Here is a 17,564-nt window from a genome sequence, read left to right on the forward strand (position 1 = left end):
GTGTCTGTCTTAAACTATGAAATATAACACAACCAATCGACAGTGTCTGAACATTTGGATATAATGGAAATACACGCATTATTTGAGAAACGTTTAGACTTCTTAGGTTTTTTCAGTAAATGTTTTTTAACTATCTCTAGAACATAGAAACTAAAGGAACTGGACATAGAGCTGACCAAACTATACCACTGTATATCAATCTTATTGACACAGTATAAACGTGATGATATCAGCTGTGTAAGATAGGAGATAAACGCATTCTTAAAATAAATAAACGTAAAATCGACCTCTCTGATATTCGAAGTCTCTTGTCCGTTTAAAAGTAGCGAAAGGCAATTAAGTGGCATTAGTAACACCAAGACAATTAGCTAGACATTAAAATACATGACAACAAATTAATATTGTACGACAATCTATCTCATATGCAAACACAAATAGTTGAGACTTAAAAGAAAAAATGTGTACAAATATAAGCAACTTATTTTATAAAAGTCACACATTAACGACACTTTGTGGATGAGCAAAATAATATTTCTATATATCTGTACTTCTAGATACAACTTGCAACAGCAAACAAGTCTCGTATTTTAACTGTAGAATTTGAGCTGATATTAGTTTCTAAGTTAACACACGGAGATACTTAAAAGTGACAAAACGAAACTTAAGTAAGTATTAAATTTGTTGTGTAAACAAAAAAAAAATGTCTTCATTATATGGCTTAATTAAACAACAATACATTTCTTATGTAAACAAAACATTTGTTCATTATATATGGCTTATACAATTATTTTTTAAAGACATGTATTTGGTTTCTTTTTAATGTGCGAATTATTTGGAAAAGTTTATTAAATTGTTCTTTATACATTTATTATTTTACAGTAAAAAGAAAACAAAACTTCTTCATATATTGGATTTTCCTATATATTACATTTTCCTGTTCTAAGAACAGATATTTCCCATCGAATAGCAGCCATATTTGTTTACATGTATGGATCGTAGCTTCAGCGATATAAAGGTAATGTTTTGATGTCTTTGTGAAAGTAATCTTTTCAGATCTGACGGGCAATAGGGATGTAGAAACATTTTATTCTGTCCCCATAACATCGACTTATGAAAAGATAGTGTCGTTAGTTATGTCTCCAAACACTTAATTAAGTGTGATTATACCATGCGTATTATATTTAGGAAAATTCTAATTATAGTATTGATTACGTTTAGAGACAAATGTTACGTTTAAGATTGGCGCTAAGATTCTGCCGAGTAAAAAGGCACTGTTCTTATTTCCTCTCGAATGTGAGAGGAAATTGTTGAACTCATGCGGTTTAGGTCAAACACTGTATTTTATTTCATGGTCTCCATCCAATTAACATTTCATCACTATCAGCACTGTTGTTCCACTGGTCACCTCACTCATACACACCAGTTCACACACCTATCTCTAACACAACCTACACATATATAAAGGGACTCCACTATCCCTCTCTCTCCCTCTCTCTCCCTCTCTCTCTCTCTCTCTCTCTCTCTCTCTCTCTCTCTCTCGATTCTTAGTGCCTATATATAAATATCTTTTTAGACTTCCACGTCAAAGTATATATATATATACATATATATATATATTTATATATATATATATATATATATATATATATATATATATATATATATATATATATATATATATATACGCCATGAGAAAAAAAACACGCCTCTTCATAAAATATTAAATTGTTTTCCTAGACTATCCCTACCTCTATGTATAACCCTAAGCCTAACCCTAAGTAAGATCTAATGCATTAAAACATAATATCAGTGTCATTTGCAATAGTAACACACAAAATAATGCACACTTAAAACAGATTTTGAACCCAAAAACAATACGTGATAGCCACCACATTATCGATTCTGCCGCACAACGATTGAAACAATGTGTAAAAAATAATAATGTAAATGAAACAAACCTCTCTTTAAAATTTAAAACCAACACTTCCGTTTAAAATTTCATAAATTATGTATGCCTTTAAAAATTTAAATAAAAGCTAAATATAGAGAACGGATTTGAGAGGATATAAACATGGTGGAACTCAAAATGAAACAATTTATTTTTTTTTCTTTTAGATGTCCAATCCTTCAAAGAAACATTTAAATACCTTGCTTCAACTTTTTGAAGAGTCTTGTTTTCATCTACAGAGTAGCCTCAGTGATTTCGAACTGCAGGTAAATATAACAAATGCCTATATGAAAATGATATTTGTATTTGATGTGCTTGTTTAACGATAAAAAATGAACTATAAAATATCAACTTACGAACTTTAGACTTCGCATTAAGTAGACAAACAGCAACACAAATAATATTGTATGTATGTTAAGTGCTAAACATTTTACTTAGAAATTTACAACATTTAGGCTCGAAAAATGATATAGTATATAAATTATTTTGTATTAATATCAGTATATTTTTTTGCAAGCAATGTTAAAGACAAATTACAGACATTTTTAAAATCATTGTATATTAGAAAATTGTATAGTAAATTTATTGTTTCATGATAAATGTAAGTCTAAGTAGTTACTCTAATATAATGGATTTTATAGATAAAAACAAAGACAAAAGAATGTCTAGGCAACACATCTGCAAACTATAGGTCATTCAAAGAAGCGATCGCGATGGTGACAACAGCACAAAATGCAGTACTGGAACATTCGGATATGCTGAATGGTATGGATTTGTATCTTCGTGAATATAATTCTGTTCTAATTGTATCTTACTTAACGCATTTATGTAAATACCAATATATAATATATAATACTATTAATAATTGTACTGAAACTATATATATATATATATATATATATATATATATATATATATATATATATATATATATATACTATATAAATATATATATATATATTTATTTATTTATTTATTTATTGATTGATATATATATATATATATATATATATATATATATATATATATATATATATATATATATATCTATATCTATATCTATATCTATATCTATCTATCTATCTATCTATATATATATATATATATATATATATATATATATATATATATATATATATATATGTATTAATCTTATTTTGATCATATTATGAATTTGAAATATTTAGACAAAAGTGTGATCATAATGATGTGTAATTAAAATATACATAAGTCCATTAAGTTTTATGATCAAACTACATCGAACACTTATTATCATATATTATTTATCAATAATTAATATATGTATATATATTTTTTTTGTAATCTTCACTGAGATCATTTCTGTGTGCACATTCTTACTAGAATTCAATGAGTTGTATCTTCCTGAAAAGGAAACAGAGGATGAGCATAAAATAAAAGACCAAGACTATAATATAAGTAAATAATCAATATGTATAACAATTTACAAAAATAATTATCCGAAGGTGTCAATTTTAGCTAGAATAGCTTATTTTTATTTACTCATTTATTAATTTTATTTTTAAATTTACACTTTTCTTTCATTATTGTGTTCTTTTTTAAAACTATTTACGTATAACTGACAGTGAATCCAGATTTACTCATCAGACTTGAACATATTGAAACAACATGTGCTGCTTTCCAAGAGACAAAACAAAAAACTGAGGACGACATAGCAGAGCTAAAACAATGGAGAGACAACTATTTACGAGAACAAAATGACTCGGAGTTAAAAATCGAAAAAACGTCTAATAAACAAAAACAGAATTTCAAAAACATGAGAAAGCAATTAATGGAACAAGATAAAAAAAATCGAGGAAATTATTAAACAAAAAATAAATTTCGAAGAAAGAGAATCCACTACAAAGAAAACATTACAGAAATTGTCTCTAGATATAAAAGAACACGAAAATAATCTACAAAAGTTAAATGAAAATATGCAAGTTATAACTGATAATTTTACACAAGAAATAAAACAGCATACTGATTTAATCAATAATTTACAAGAAGACAAACAAAATATTCAGAACACACAAAACAAATTGGACAATTTGATTTCTAAGGTAATACATTATCATTAATTTGAATTAAGAGAGCTAAATATTTTGTTTCGTAGATAAATAAACCATATATTTAAACTGCTATTATAAAACATGTAAGTGCCCCTTTAAAATACAGGCAATTATACACAAGAAGTAAATGTCATTCTCATTTCTATAAGATTTATAAGCTAGAAAATAGGAGATATTATTTCTTAGATATTGTAACATTAAAATATTTGTTTTCGCTTATCAAATATTTTAAACTGCCATCATTTTAATTACATTTCAGTTTCAATATTTGTAAATATGTTTGCAACAGGCAATTAACTTTATTTTGTAATTTAATTAGCAAACCGTGATGAGTAAAACCCTACAGCAAAGATTGTCTCACATTGACCAATTGCTTCAAATAATGAATCAGAAGTCTGAGTCTAGAGAGGAAAAACTGAAGCAGGTAAAAAAAAAATATGTAAAAATTAAACTGTTTTTATTAGCACACTATACAATTTCTGCAATGCTGATCAACTTTATCTTTCCATTCGTCTTATTGTGGCAATGCTGCCGTATCTATTTTAATAAACCCCACAATTCAGAACTGCGTACCCATTTCAACGCTGTAAAAATGTGTTTACTCACTAAATTCTAAAACCCCAACGTAATTACAAATTGTATAACAATAATTGTGTAAACAATACTTTAGATGCCTTGAGCTGTGTAACTTTTTACTTTCTCGTACATACGAAATATAGAGAAAGTCTTTTAATCGTGCAAAAAAAAAACGAGATTTTCACAAATCTCGACGTTTTACACCTCACTGATACGGAAAAACATAATTTTGCAATCTTGTCCGTATGTCTGTGTGTCAGTGTGTGTGTCTGTGTGTCTGTGTGTAAACACGATAACATGAGTGCCGTTACAGCTAGGTTGATGAAATTTCATAATTATATAAGCATTTTATCAAAATCGTAGATTCTGATAAACTTTTGAGCGATTTCCGATAAACGTTAGTCGTACTTTTTCTACTTTGAATTTTTCAAAAGCCTATAACTTGAGTACTATTTTAGATAGATAAATGAAATTTCACATGTAAGTAAACGATCTAATTTTCTACCTTCTATCAAATTTTGAGTCATTTCCGTTGATCGGAAGTACTAATTTACGCTACTTTCGATTTCTCAAAAATCGCATGTGAATTTATAAAGTACTAATAATATTGCGCACTATTATGCACATTATGTTTTGGCGTTCGCTTGGTGCGCAATTCTTTTTTCTACGAGATTATTTTCTATTTTTAAATTTTAAGTAATTAATTAAAAATCATTTCTATATACCGAGTTTTATAAGAATATTCGTGAAAGTTTAGGGGAGATCACTCCCGGTTTATTTTTTAAAGTAACGCAATAATTAGTTTTAGTCAATACTTTTTTTACACACTTACAAAGACAATTTTACACACACACACACACCTACACATCTGCTAAATATAGTGTGTGGCAACAGGGGAGATGAGAGACAATAAAAAGATTGGAAGAATTACAATGTGAGGAAATGTCTTTAAAATGGGTAGTTGGTCGATTTCTTTTTTTTTTTTTTCAGATTGATGTTCTTCAAAAGAGTGTTTTAAAGTTAACAGGAGACATTCATGCGCTAGGTATGTCACAAACGACGTTAATATATATATATATATATATATATATATATATATATATATATATATATATATATATATATATGAATATATATATATATATATATAAAGCAATGTATGTGTGAGTGTGTCTCTGTGTGTGTGTGTGTCTTTTACGCATTACCACACCTCTTATCACAACGCAGTTGAACTTTGGGAAGCTGTTAAGAATATTCCTGAGGAGGTTTCTGCGAAAAAAAAAATTCAAATTTGCAAGGGTGGCGACCCGGCAGGTCGCTATTTATTTTTTCTCTATATACGGCATATAAAAAACAAGAGTCAATTGCAGATTCACACTGTTCATCCAATCGCCGTCAAACTTTGGGGAGTTGATTAGAGCAATACAGGGAAGGGTTCTGTAAAAAAAAATCATTTTAAATTTCGCAAGGTGGGCGCCACGGGAGGGTGCGATTTTCCTCTATATTCGGTATATAAAAATAATAAAAGTGAATTGCAGTGACACCGTTCACACGATCGCAATGAAACTTTGGGAAGATGTTAAGAATATTCCTGGGGAGGTTTCTGTTTAAAATACATTTTCAAATTCTTTGGGGTGGCGCTCTGGTAGGGCGCGATTTGTTTTCTCTTTATATACAGTATATAAAAAATAAGAGTCAATTGCAGATTCACACTGTTCATCCAATCACCGTCAAACTTTGGGGAGTTGATTAGAGCTATTTGGGGAAGGGTTCTGTAAAAAATCATTTTTAATTTCGTAAGGGCGGCGCCACGGGAGGGTGCGATTTTTCTCTATGTACGGTATATAAAAAAAGTCGATTTTGGTTTGACATCGTTCATCCGATAGCCATGAGACTTTGGGGAGATTTCATTATAACACTTTAGGGAAGGGTTCTGTAAAAAAATATTTTTTTAATTTCGCATGGGCGGCGCCACGGGAGGGTGCGAATTTTCTATATGTGCGGTATATAAAAATAGAAGTCGATTTTGGTTTGATACCGTTCATCTGATAGCCATGAGACTTTGAGGGAGTTGATAAGGACACTCTGGGCAAGTGTTCTGTAAAAAAAAAAATTAATTTCGCAAGGGCGGCGCCACGGGAGGGTGCGATTTTTCTCTACATGTGGTATATAAAAATAATAAAAATAAATTGCAGTGACACTATTCACACAATCGCCACGAAACTTTAAGAAGTTGCTAAGAATATTTCTAGGGCGGGTTCTGCGGAAAAAAAATTCAAATTCGCAGGGCAGCATGGCGCGATTTGTTTTTTCTCTGTATACGGTATATAAAAATAAAAGTCGATTGCGGTTTGACATCGTTCATCCGGTCGCCATCAAACTTTGGGAGTTAACAAGAACACTTCAGGTGAGGTTTCTGTAAAAAAAATCTTTTTTTAATTTCGCCAGGGCTGCGCCACGGGAGGGTGCGATTTTTCTCTATATACGGTATATAAAAATAATAAAAACTATTGCGGTTCGACACAGTTTATCAGTGTGATAGACAATGAATATCATGGGGCGTTACAAACGATCACTAAATTGAATCAGGCGTATCCGCCGGAGTCCTGGTAGGGTGCGATTTGGCTGCAAACAAAAAAATGTAGTTTCGGCCCCAAAAGGCTCACACGCCGCTGAGGGCCATGCAATACGTTTTATTTTAATAATCAGAAAAATTATCCAAGGTTAAACTATTAACTGGGATATTTCTTTTTGTCCTTAAAAAAATCCAAACTGTTTCGTCATTTTGCGAATGATGCAATTGCCATCTATTTTTAGACAATCTAATCAGAAATTGAGATCGAGCATCAAATATTAGACCATTAGTAACGCTAACATATTGCATCAGTGACACTGATGCTTAAAATAATTTTTACGTGTTAATTTTTAGGGAGCAGGGGGCCGTACGCGGTAGTGTAATCGGTGGGGGGGGGGGGGAGGCTCCTGAGAGCGCCACTCTACGTCCCTGACACATGGGCGGTCACCGAAGTGTGTTCTACCACGTTATTTCGGTGAGTTATTAATGTACACTCACGATTTTCAAACGGTATTGTAGGTAAACCTGTGTCCAGATATTTATCATCCAAACGCAGGCATTGTTTACATTTAAATAACTCACTTTTAGAAAACAAGGTCACGAGTTTAAGAATATAGGATTGGCAACGCATGGATGAAACCCTTATTTATTCGTCGGACTTTTTTCTATTCCCGCGGTAACGCGCGGGGTCGGGTACGCTAGTATATATATATATATATATATATATATATATATATATATATATATATATATATATATATATATATATATATATATATATAAAGCAATGTATGTGAGTGTGTTTGTTTGTCCTTTATGCATTACTACACCTCTCATCACGTCGCCGTGAAACTTTGGGAAGTTGTTGAGAATATTCCTGGGGAGGTTTCTGCGAAAACAAAATTTCTAATTCGCAGGGGTGGCGCCCCGGCGGGGCGCGATTTGTTTTTCTCTATATACCGTATATACAAATAATAAAAGTGAATTGGCGTGACACCGTTCACACGATCGCCATGAAACTTTGGGAAGAAGTTGAATTTATTTCTTGGGGAGTTTTCTGCGCTAAAAACATTTTCAAATTTTTAGGGGTGGCGAATATAAAAACAAAAGTCTATTTTGGTTTCACACCAGTCATCCGTGTACCATGAAACTTTGGAGAGGTGATAAGATCACACAATGGTAGGGTTCTGCAAAAAGAAATATTTTTTAATATTGCAAGGGCGGTGCCCCGGGGGAGCGATTTTTTTTCTCTATACACGGTATATAAAAAATAAAACTCGGATGCGGTTCATCCGAGTGCCATGAAACTTTAAGGAGTAGATGAGAATACTCCCGAGAATATTTCTGCGAAAAAAGAAAACTAAAGTTTCTTATGGGCGGCGCCATGTAAGGTACAATTTTCGTCAATACACGGTTTGGCGCCCAAAGCTTTAGAGCGACTATGTTAGCACTTGGCATCCGTTAATGGAGCGTCCTGCATAGCGAGTAAGGGGTACAACTATATTCAGCGATAAAACTACAACAGGCTTCTAATAATAACTTTATTACGCGGGGAAATCCTGTACAGTTTCGTCACCTTGCAAAAGAGGAAAAATAACTTTTTGAATATGAGGAGCCTACTGTAGAGTTTCGTCACTTTGCGAATGATGCAATAAGCATCTATTATTAGACGATCCAGTCAGAAATTGAGATCGAGCATCTTGTTATAGACCATTAGTAACGCTAGCATATTGCATCAGTCACACTGATGTTTAAAACACGTCAAAAACTTTTTTTACGTGTTAAAGAAAAGGATCGTGTTTATTTGTGTCACTTTAGCGAATTACGAAATCTGCATCATTGTTAACATAATGCTATTTGGCACGCTGGGTTATCCTATGAGCACGATGGCGCCTGTTAGTTTTAAGGAGCCAGGGGCCGTACGCTGCGCCTATGCTGTAGTGTAATCGGGGAGTGGGGGACTCCTGAGAGCGCCCCTCTACGTCCCTGACTCATGGGCGGTCACCTAAGTGTGTTCTACCATATTATTTCGGTTAGTGATTAATGTACACTCAAGGTTTTCATGCGGTAGCGTAGGTAAACCCGGGTCCCGATATTTATGATCCAAGCGCAGGCATTGTTTACATTTAAATAACTCACTTTTTAGAAAAGGTCACGCGTCTAAGAACATATGATTGGTAACGCGTTGGTGAAATCCTTCTAATATATTTCGACAAACTTTCTTCTATCCCTGCGGCAACGCGCGGGGGGCGGGTACGCTAGTATATATATAAATTATTTATTACTTTAAACATAGTATCTTTTATTTTTCGCCTTAGCCAAACAGAAATAACATTTTTTTAAGAAATTATACTTTGATGATTTTCTATTTTAAGGATTACTATGATTTACCAGCAACATTATGCTATGACATAAATTCATTATGTATATTTTGAATTTAGTTTTATAACTAAAAACTAGAAAAAAAACGAGTTCAAGTTGCACACACGGCCAACCCGAAAGAAATGCATGCTGAATTTAGACTTTATAGTGAACTCCAATATAGGCTCATAACACGTTGACACGTAGTTTTTTGATTATGCCTGACATATTCTCCCATATTACAATTAAACAGCAAAGAAGAAGATTAACTTATCTTATGCTCCCCCCTCTTATGCTTCTACAATGATAACAATATCCAGTAGACATATGGTACCGAAATTAGGTGCACGTGCGTTAAATTATATTCTGCCAAATTCGTTTTCTTTTACAAAACGCTGTTCTTCCTTACAGCCAATCAACATGTGAAATATTCTACAGTTGGTTTTGTTGCTTCGGGGAGGCCCTTGGTAGTGGGAGTCTATGGATTGCTTGGATTATCCAAAAGACTGTCTTACACCAATGTTGAAAATAAAGGAAACCATTTTAATCCAAACAAGGGCGTGTTTACCGCCCCTGTTGATGGCGTGTATATAGTGAGTCTACGAATAAGAAGCACAGGAAATAAAGTCTGGATAAAGCACACATCTGGAAATACTGTATCACAACCCGTTTATATTGAGACAAATGAACTCTTAAATGAAGTTTCAAGTACAACTGGGGTTTGGATGACAACTGGAGATGAAATGTTTTCATATAGTAATAGTGATCATTTTGACTGTATACATTTTTCTTGTTTCCTACTAGGAATATAGTTACAGTCAGTATGCTGATGTAATTAAAAGATATCTTTTATTATTTCGGGATTTTTCATAAATGGAAACTTGCTATATTTCCATTAAAAAAACTTCATAAAAAACCTTTTTATAACAAGCTTTAATGTAATAATGCATTAAAAAGGAAAAAATAAATTTTACACTACTATTTAAATAACTATAAAGAAAAGCGGTCCTAGGTGCTTTGACCACAGCGGAGCTTTGGCCATAGGGGGTTTGACCATAGGGGCTTTGTCCACAGCGGGGCTTTGACCACAGATGGGCTTTGACCATAGGGGGTTTGGTTCCCAGAAAAAAGCGCACACAGAAAAAAGCGCAAACAGAAAAAACCACACACAGAAAAAAGCGCAAACAGAAAAAAGCGCAAACGGGAAAAAGCGCAAATAGAAAAAAGCGCAAACAGAAAAATGCGCAACCAGAAAAAAACACAACGAAAAATGGGTAAAAGAGAAATTAAGCACAAAGACCTATATGGAGTAGATGACACATTTATACATGGCTGTAAGGGCTGCTGTGAGAGTGTCGTGTTTGATCACGTGATCTACTACCATTTAAAGCGTACCACTACCATGTGCATTCCCATCACCACGGTACAGGCGATAATCGCTTTACACAATGCTTATTATTTTCTTGGTCAATATTTATTCAACTACTATTCTCGTATAAATAAACATAAAACTATCGACATTACACGAAGTATCTATCACATTCTCCCTAGTCAGAACTACCTAGCTTGCATACCATAACAACCCGTTCCAATGGCAAAACTTCACTCTCTTTCATCCGCGTCATCAAACATGCAAAGTCATATCTCTCGCACCAACATTCATTCGCACCAAAATAACAATTATGTATTTAATATTATTTTACATCATGACGCACCTACCTACCCACATACCCACTTACCCACTTACCCACCTACCAACTTACCCACCTACCCACTTACCCACTTACGCATATACCCACCTAACCACTTACCTGCTTACCCACTTACCCACCTACCCACCTACCCACCTATCCACCTACCCACTTACCCACCTACCCATCTACCTACCTACCCACCTACCCACTTACCCACCTACCCACTTACCCACCTACCCACCTACCCACTTACCCACCTACCCACTTACCCACCTACCCACTTACCCACTTACCCACTTACCCACTTGCCCACTTACCCACTTACCCACCTACCCACCTACCTACCCACCTACCCACTTACCCACTTACCCACTTACCTACCTACCCACTTACCCACTTATGCATATACCCACCTACCCACTTACCCACTTACCCACTTACCCACCTACCCACCTATCCGCCTACCCACTTACCCACCTACCCACTTACCTACCTACCCACCTACCTACCTACCCACCTACCCACCTACCCACTTACCCACTTACCCACTTACCCACCTACCCACATACCCACATACCCACCTACCCACTTACCCACTTACCCACCTATCCACCTTTGTACACTTTGTATATTAAACTTTTCTTTGTTAATTGTTATGATTTCAAAACTTATTTTATAATTTTGCTATTTTTTTTTTATAAACCAACACTGGTAGGTATTCAGTTGCTATATTATTTGCTTAATATATGAAACAACTGTTGTAACCAGTTAATTGAACTTTATAGAAGAAATCTTACAGATGCAGTAAAGTTTAATTCAACTAATGTTTTATTTCTCCTAATTCAATTTTAAATTTTAATAATAGTATAGAAGTATAAATTTGAAGCTATAAAAATTCAAATATATTACCTTAAAAATTTTTTTCATAAAAAACGTTTTAATAACAACCTTTTATGTAATAATGCACTAAAAAGTAGAAAATAAATTATAGACTACTATTTAAATAACTATAAAGAAAAGCGTGGGTGTCTTCCTTAACATTAGTAAATGTATCCAATAGATACTAAAGTGACCCACGCTTTTCTTTATAGTTATTTAAATAGTAGTCTATAATTTATTTTCTACTTTTTAGTGCATTATTACATAAAAGCTTGTTATTAAAACGTTTTTTATTAATTTTTTTTTTCAGTACTTTACATGTTTTATTTACAATAGAGTTACATGACTAAAAACCATTGCGCGCCTACTGAACGTGATGGCGCGCCTACTGAAGGTGATGGCGCAGCTATTGAACGTGATAACGCATGTGGTGTGGTTGGATAGACATGCCTATTGATTCGGTCTAAATTTTAATTAATTCATAAAAAATTAATTAGGCATCCAATTAAGTCAAATTTAATTTCAGATTGCATTGTCTTCCGGTTGAACGGCGTTAAGAATAGAATTGATTTACAGTTTGATGCTATGAAAACAATTGAATGAGTGTGATTGTTTGCTGAATTAATATTATCTCTCTGACCATTCTAATAGGTATACAAATTGACTAACCATATCTCTACACGAGGAGGTCGCAGAAACAGGTGAACTCTACTTTGCGCTACTGACCATCATTTTGGTCTACTACCAAAACTAAAAACAAATTGTTCCTATCTTATCCTGGTCTAACGACCAACTGTTCTTTCCTGTCTATTACGTCATCCTATTCTAACCCCGACAAACCCAACTACACAAGGTCTCATGGTTTGCGCAACAAATAAACCAAATATCAAATACTCTCAACCCCATACTTGCACTATGCTGTAATGGACATACCATTCTTTCATTAGTTTTGTAATATCACATGTTTTTCTCATCCTACTTTATTCCCTCCAATGTCCGAACCAAGTCTTCTAATCTCTTCTCTTGACGTTCGTTTCATTCTGCTGATTCTGTTTTTTTTTCTTTTTCTTAAATATTTTGTCTTGTTTTGTTTTCAACGTCTTGAAATTGGTTGATTTGTGACTATAGTTTGCAATGTCTTTTCCATTCCGATTTATTTTTCTTTTAATCGATTTATTTTTCTTTTCATGAAATACAATATTGTTTTCCACTTTATCAAACCTGGCTAGCTATCGTTGATTATTTCTTGACGGTCAAACTTTATGAATGAAATTTAAGTGCCATTTTTAGCGTGTTAATTATGTGAAATACAAATATTTTCTATTAAATTAATTTAAATTATGTGTTTTAATTTGTTTTTCGAATAAAATAAAAAATTTTAAACAGAAATTATGACTGAAAATGCGAAACTTATATTTTATATGTTATGTAAGAGCAAGAAAGATAGCACCTGTTAACTAGTACAGCAACATTAACCCAAACACGATAGCACATGTTAACTAGTACAGCAACATTAAACCAAACACGATAGCACATGTTAACTAGTACAACAACATTAACACAAACACGATAGCACATGTTAACTAGTACAACAACATTAACACAAACAACAATAGCACATGTTAACTAGTACAGCTACATTAACCCAAACACGATAGCACATGTTAACTAGTACAACAACATTAACACAAACACGATAGCATATGTTAACTAGTACATCTACATTAACCCAAACACGATAGCACATGTTAACTAGTACAGCAACATTAACCCAAACACGATAGCACATGTTAACTAGTACAACAACATTAACACAAACACGATAGCACATGTTAACTAGTACAACAACATTAACACAAACACGATAGCATATGTTAACTAGTACAGCTACATTAACCCAAACACGATAGCACATGTTAACTAGTACAGCAACATTAACCCAAACACGATAGCACATGTTAACTAGTACAACAAAATTAACACAAACATGATAGCATATGTCAACTAGTACAGCAACATTAACCCAAACACGATAGCACATGTTAACTAGTACAACAACATTAACACAAACACGATAGCACATGTTAACTAGTACAACAACATTAACACAAACACGATAGCACATGTTAACTAGTACAACAACATTAACACAGACACGATAGCAAATGTTAACTAGTACAACAACATTAACACAAACACGATAGCACATGTTAACTAGTACAACAACATTAACACAAACACGATAGCACATGTCAACTAGTACAACAACATTAACACAAACAACAATAGCACATGTTAACTAGTACAACAACATTAACACAAACACGATAGCACATGTCAACTAGTACAACAACATTAACACAAACAACAATAGCACATGTTAACTAGTACAACAACATTAACACAAACACGATAGCACATGTTAACTAGTACAACAACATTAACACAAACACGATAGCACATGTTAACTAGTACAACAACATTAACACAAACACGATAGCACATGTTAACTAGTACAACAACATTAACACAAACACGATAGCACATGTTAACTAGTACAACAACATTAACACAAACACGATAGCACATGTTAACTAGTACAACAACATTAACACAAACACGATAGCACATGTTAACTAGTACAACAACATTAACACAAACATGATAGCATATGTCAACTAGTACAGCAACATTAACACAGACACGATAGCAAATGTTAACTAGTACAACAACATTAACACAAACAACAATAGCACATGTTAACTAGTACAACAACATTAACACAGATGGTGTGTAGCATGGCCTGTTACACATAGGACAACACACACGACAAGCACAAATTCAAATGCAAATAGCTAAAAATAATCATACATAATTCACACACATTAATTACATTCATACACATTCATACACATTCATACACATTCTTGGCAACAAACATTTTTTTTTATCTGTTCATATGTAATTACAAGTGTAATATAAGTAACAGTATTGAACAGAATTAAACAATAATAGAAAATATACATTTGATGCGCTAGCATGAATAAAAGAATCAATTTAAAAAACACACACAAATATTACTATAGTCATACCATTGCAAAAAAATACATATTTAGAAATAATTATAACAACAAACTTTTGTCAATTCTTTAAAAACAAGTAGAAAATCATTTCTGGATATAATTATGCGCCACTACTTATAAAACTCTAGAAAAAATTAAAATCATGTATTATTTATGTCAAGGTCTATTTGACATTGCATAGCTAACAGAATACAAGTAACATTGTCGTATGAGATAAACAGAGTCCCATGGAATGTTCTTAAATTTTGTAAAATGCTATAGAATCGCAGACTGTACTGCAGTGGACGAGACGACAGACATAAACAAGATGTTGGATTTGTAATGGTCAAGCATCTTTGTGTAAAGATTTCACATTTTGAAAAAAATGATTAAGTTTGCATATTTTATTATCCACATAAATATACTACGCTCGTATGGTCGCCTAGACGCCAAGAAGGAAACAAGAAAACTCTGTAAAGTTACACTCTTTATAGTCAGTATAAGAATATAATATATCTCCAGCTTGCATCCACAGAACATATGTTGCCGCATCATTTATAGTTTTATCTGCATTAAGAACACAAGACCATGAATACACATCTCCAGATTTGTGAATGACAGAAGCTGCTACTTGACGATCTCCTGTCCGCTTTATTCTAAGACTTACAGCATACAAACCGTCAACAGGGGCGGCAAAAACTCCAGTAACTGGATTAAAATAGTTTCCTCTGTTACGTATGATATGTTTATATGTTACATTAATAAGTCCAGAGGGTTGTCCATCTGAAGCAATAAAACTTACTGTAGAGTGGTTCATTTGTTTACTAGCTGTCAAAAAAAATTAGTTTATTAAACAAAAAATGTAAAATGTAAAATGAATTTTTTAGCAGTTATACAAGGTTTTTATTACATTAAGAACGAAGAAGAAGTTAAAAAATGTATAGATCATCATGAATGGAATAAGTATATTACTACTTCAGGGTGTGGTTTTAAATGAGTTAGTCGGTAGCGTAGTGGCAGATTATGTATTTTAGTGATGATCCGTACATTTATAAATAGTATGCAATAATGAATTGTTTTATGCAATATATACCATCTTTTGAAAATATATCTTCCCGTGTCGTTGTTAAATATATCCAATATTTATCCATCGTTAAGCAAACAGAGTTAAATAACCTTTTTAGCGCAATTCCCATACGGACAATTGCGATTATTAACTCGTCAAGGATGGATGTGTGTCCGATGTGTGTCCGATGTGTGTCCGCAGCTTTAAGTCGCATCTCCTCCTCAACGAAGCAATATCGAGGACTAGTTCCAAAGCAAATATGTTAAGCAAGTTTCGAGGATGATTGCGGGCCAAAAAAATTCCCGGAATTCCTTCCTGGATTTCCCGGAAAAGCCAAAAAAAACGCGAAAAAAAATGCAGTTTTTGGCCCATATCTCGGCAACCAGACCACTTAGCGACTTGAAACATTTACCAATCGATTCCTGCCATAATTTAGAACAATATTGCCGAAGAAAGTTTTCAAAAATATCCTTTCGTTCGGTCACAAAAAATTAATTGAGGAAATTGCGCTTAAATTGTCACTAGACTTTTTATTAACTTGTTTTTTCTCTTAGGTTTTATTTCGTAACTAGCACTGGGTAATCTCTGTCACCTGACTCATACACAGGAACCCAACAATGAGAGGTTGTTGGTCTAGTTGGTCAGATATTTGCTGTTCCTAAGCTAAACACGACAAGTTATCAACAGATTTTGTGTTGTGTGTTTTAAGTTTTCAAAACATGTTTTCTAGTGTTTTCCTAAACTTCAGAAACCCAAATTGTTGTCTATTTTTATCAAGTCGAACATGAGTTAATATTTTATATAAAAATTTTAAGTGAGTAAATTGATATCACAAATGGGGGAAATGACATTACCCCCCCCCCCGGACATATAACATCAATATATTTACCAATTACTTGCAATTTTTCTGAAAGTTCATCCATCTGAAATAGTTACAACATAAACTATCGTTTAATATTCTATTCTGAAAGATAAGCTTACTTAAATTTAGAAGTGTTTTATTTTTATTTTAATGACTTAGGGATTTAGAAATAAAATATGCATTTTATGTAAATACCTAAATTCTACAACATTCTTATATATATATATATATATATATATATATATATATATATATATATATATATATATATATATATATAATATTTATAAAACAAAACGTAAGCTAGAAACCTTCTTAAGATTGGCATCTCTTGAGGTCAATCTGTTCTTCAAGATATCAGCCAGTGACTCCATTGGTTGGATGCGTGTAGACAGTAATTGACACACGGCTCCCAACTAGGTTGAAACAAATAGATAAAGTGTCAACATAT

The 17,564-nt window shown here is 32.9% G+C and overlaps 2 protein-coding genes across 2 annotated transcripts in view; both read left to right on the forward strand.

Moving 5' to 3' along the window:
- LOC131949120 (putative leucine-rich repeat-containing protein DDB_G0290503) overlaps positions 1-17,564 on the forward strand; it is a 79,131-nt gene that overhangs the window by 17,333 nt on the left and 44,234 nt on the right. The window lies entirely within an intron of this gene.
- On the forward strand, positions 4,367-10,362 carry LOC131949112 (uncharacterized). Its single transcript, XM_059310872.1, has 3 exons — positions 4,367-4,462; positions 5,605-5,659; positions 9,962-10,362. The coding sequence occupies exons 1-3, from the start codon at positions 4,367-4,369 to the stop codon at positions 10,360-10,362; spliced, it is 552 nt and encodes a 183-aa protein (XP_059166855.1).

This window comes from Physella acuta, unplaced genomic scaffold, assembly GCF_028476545.2.
Source record: "Physella acuta isolate Inbredline_101_S28 unplaced genomic scaffold, ASM2847654v3 ptg000674l, whole genome shotgun sequence".
Lineage (NCBI taxonomy): Eukaryota > Metazoa > Mollusca > Gastropoda > Physidae > Physella > Physella acuta.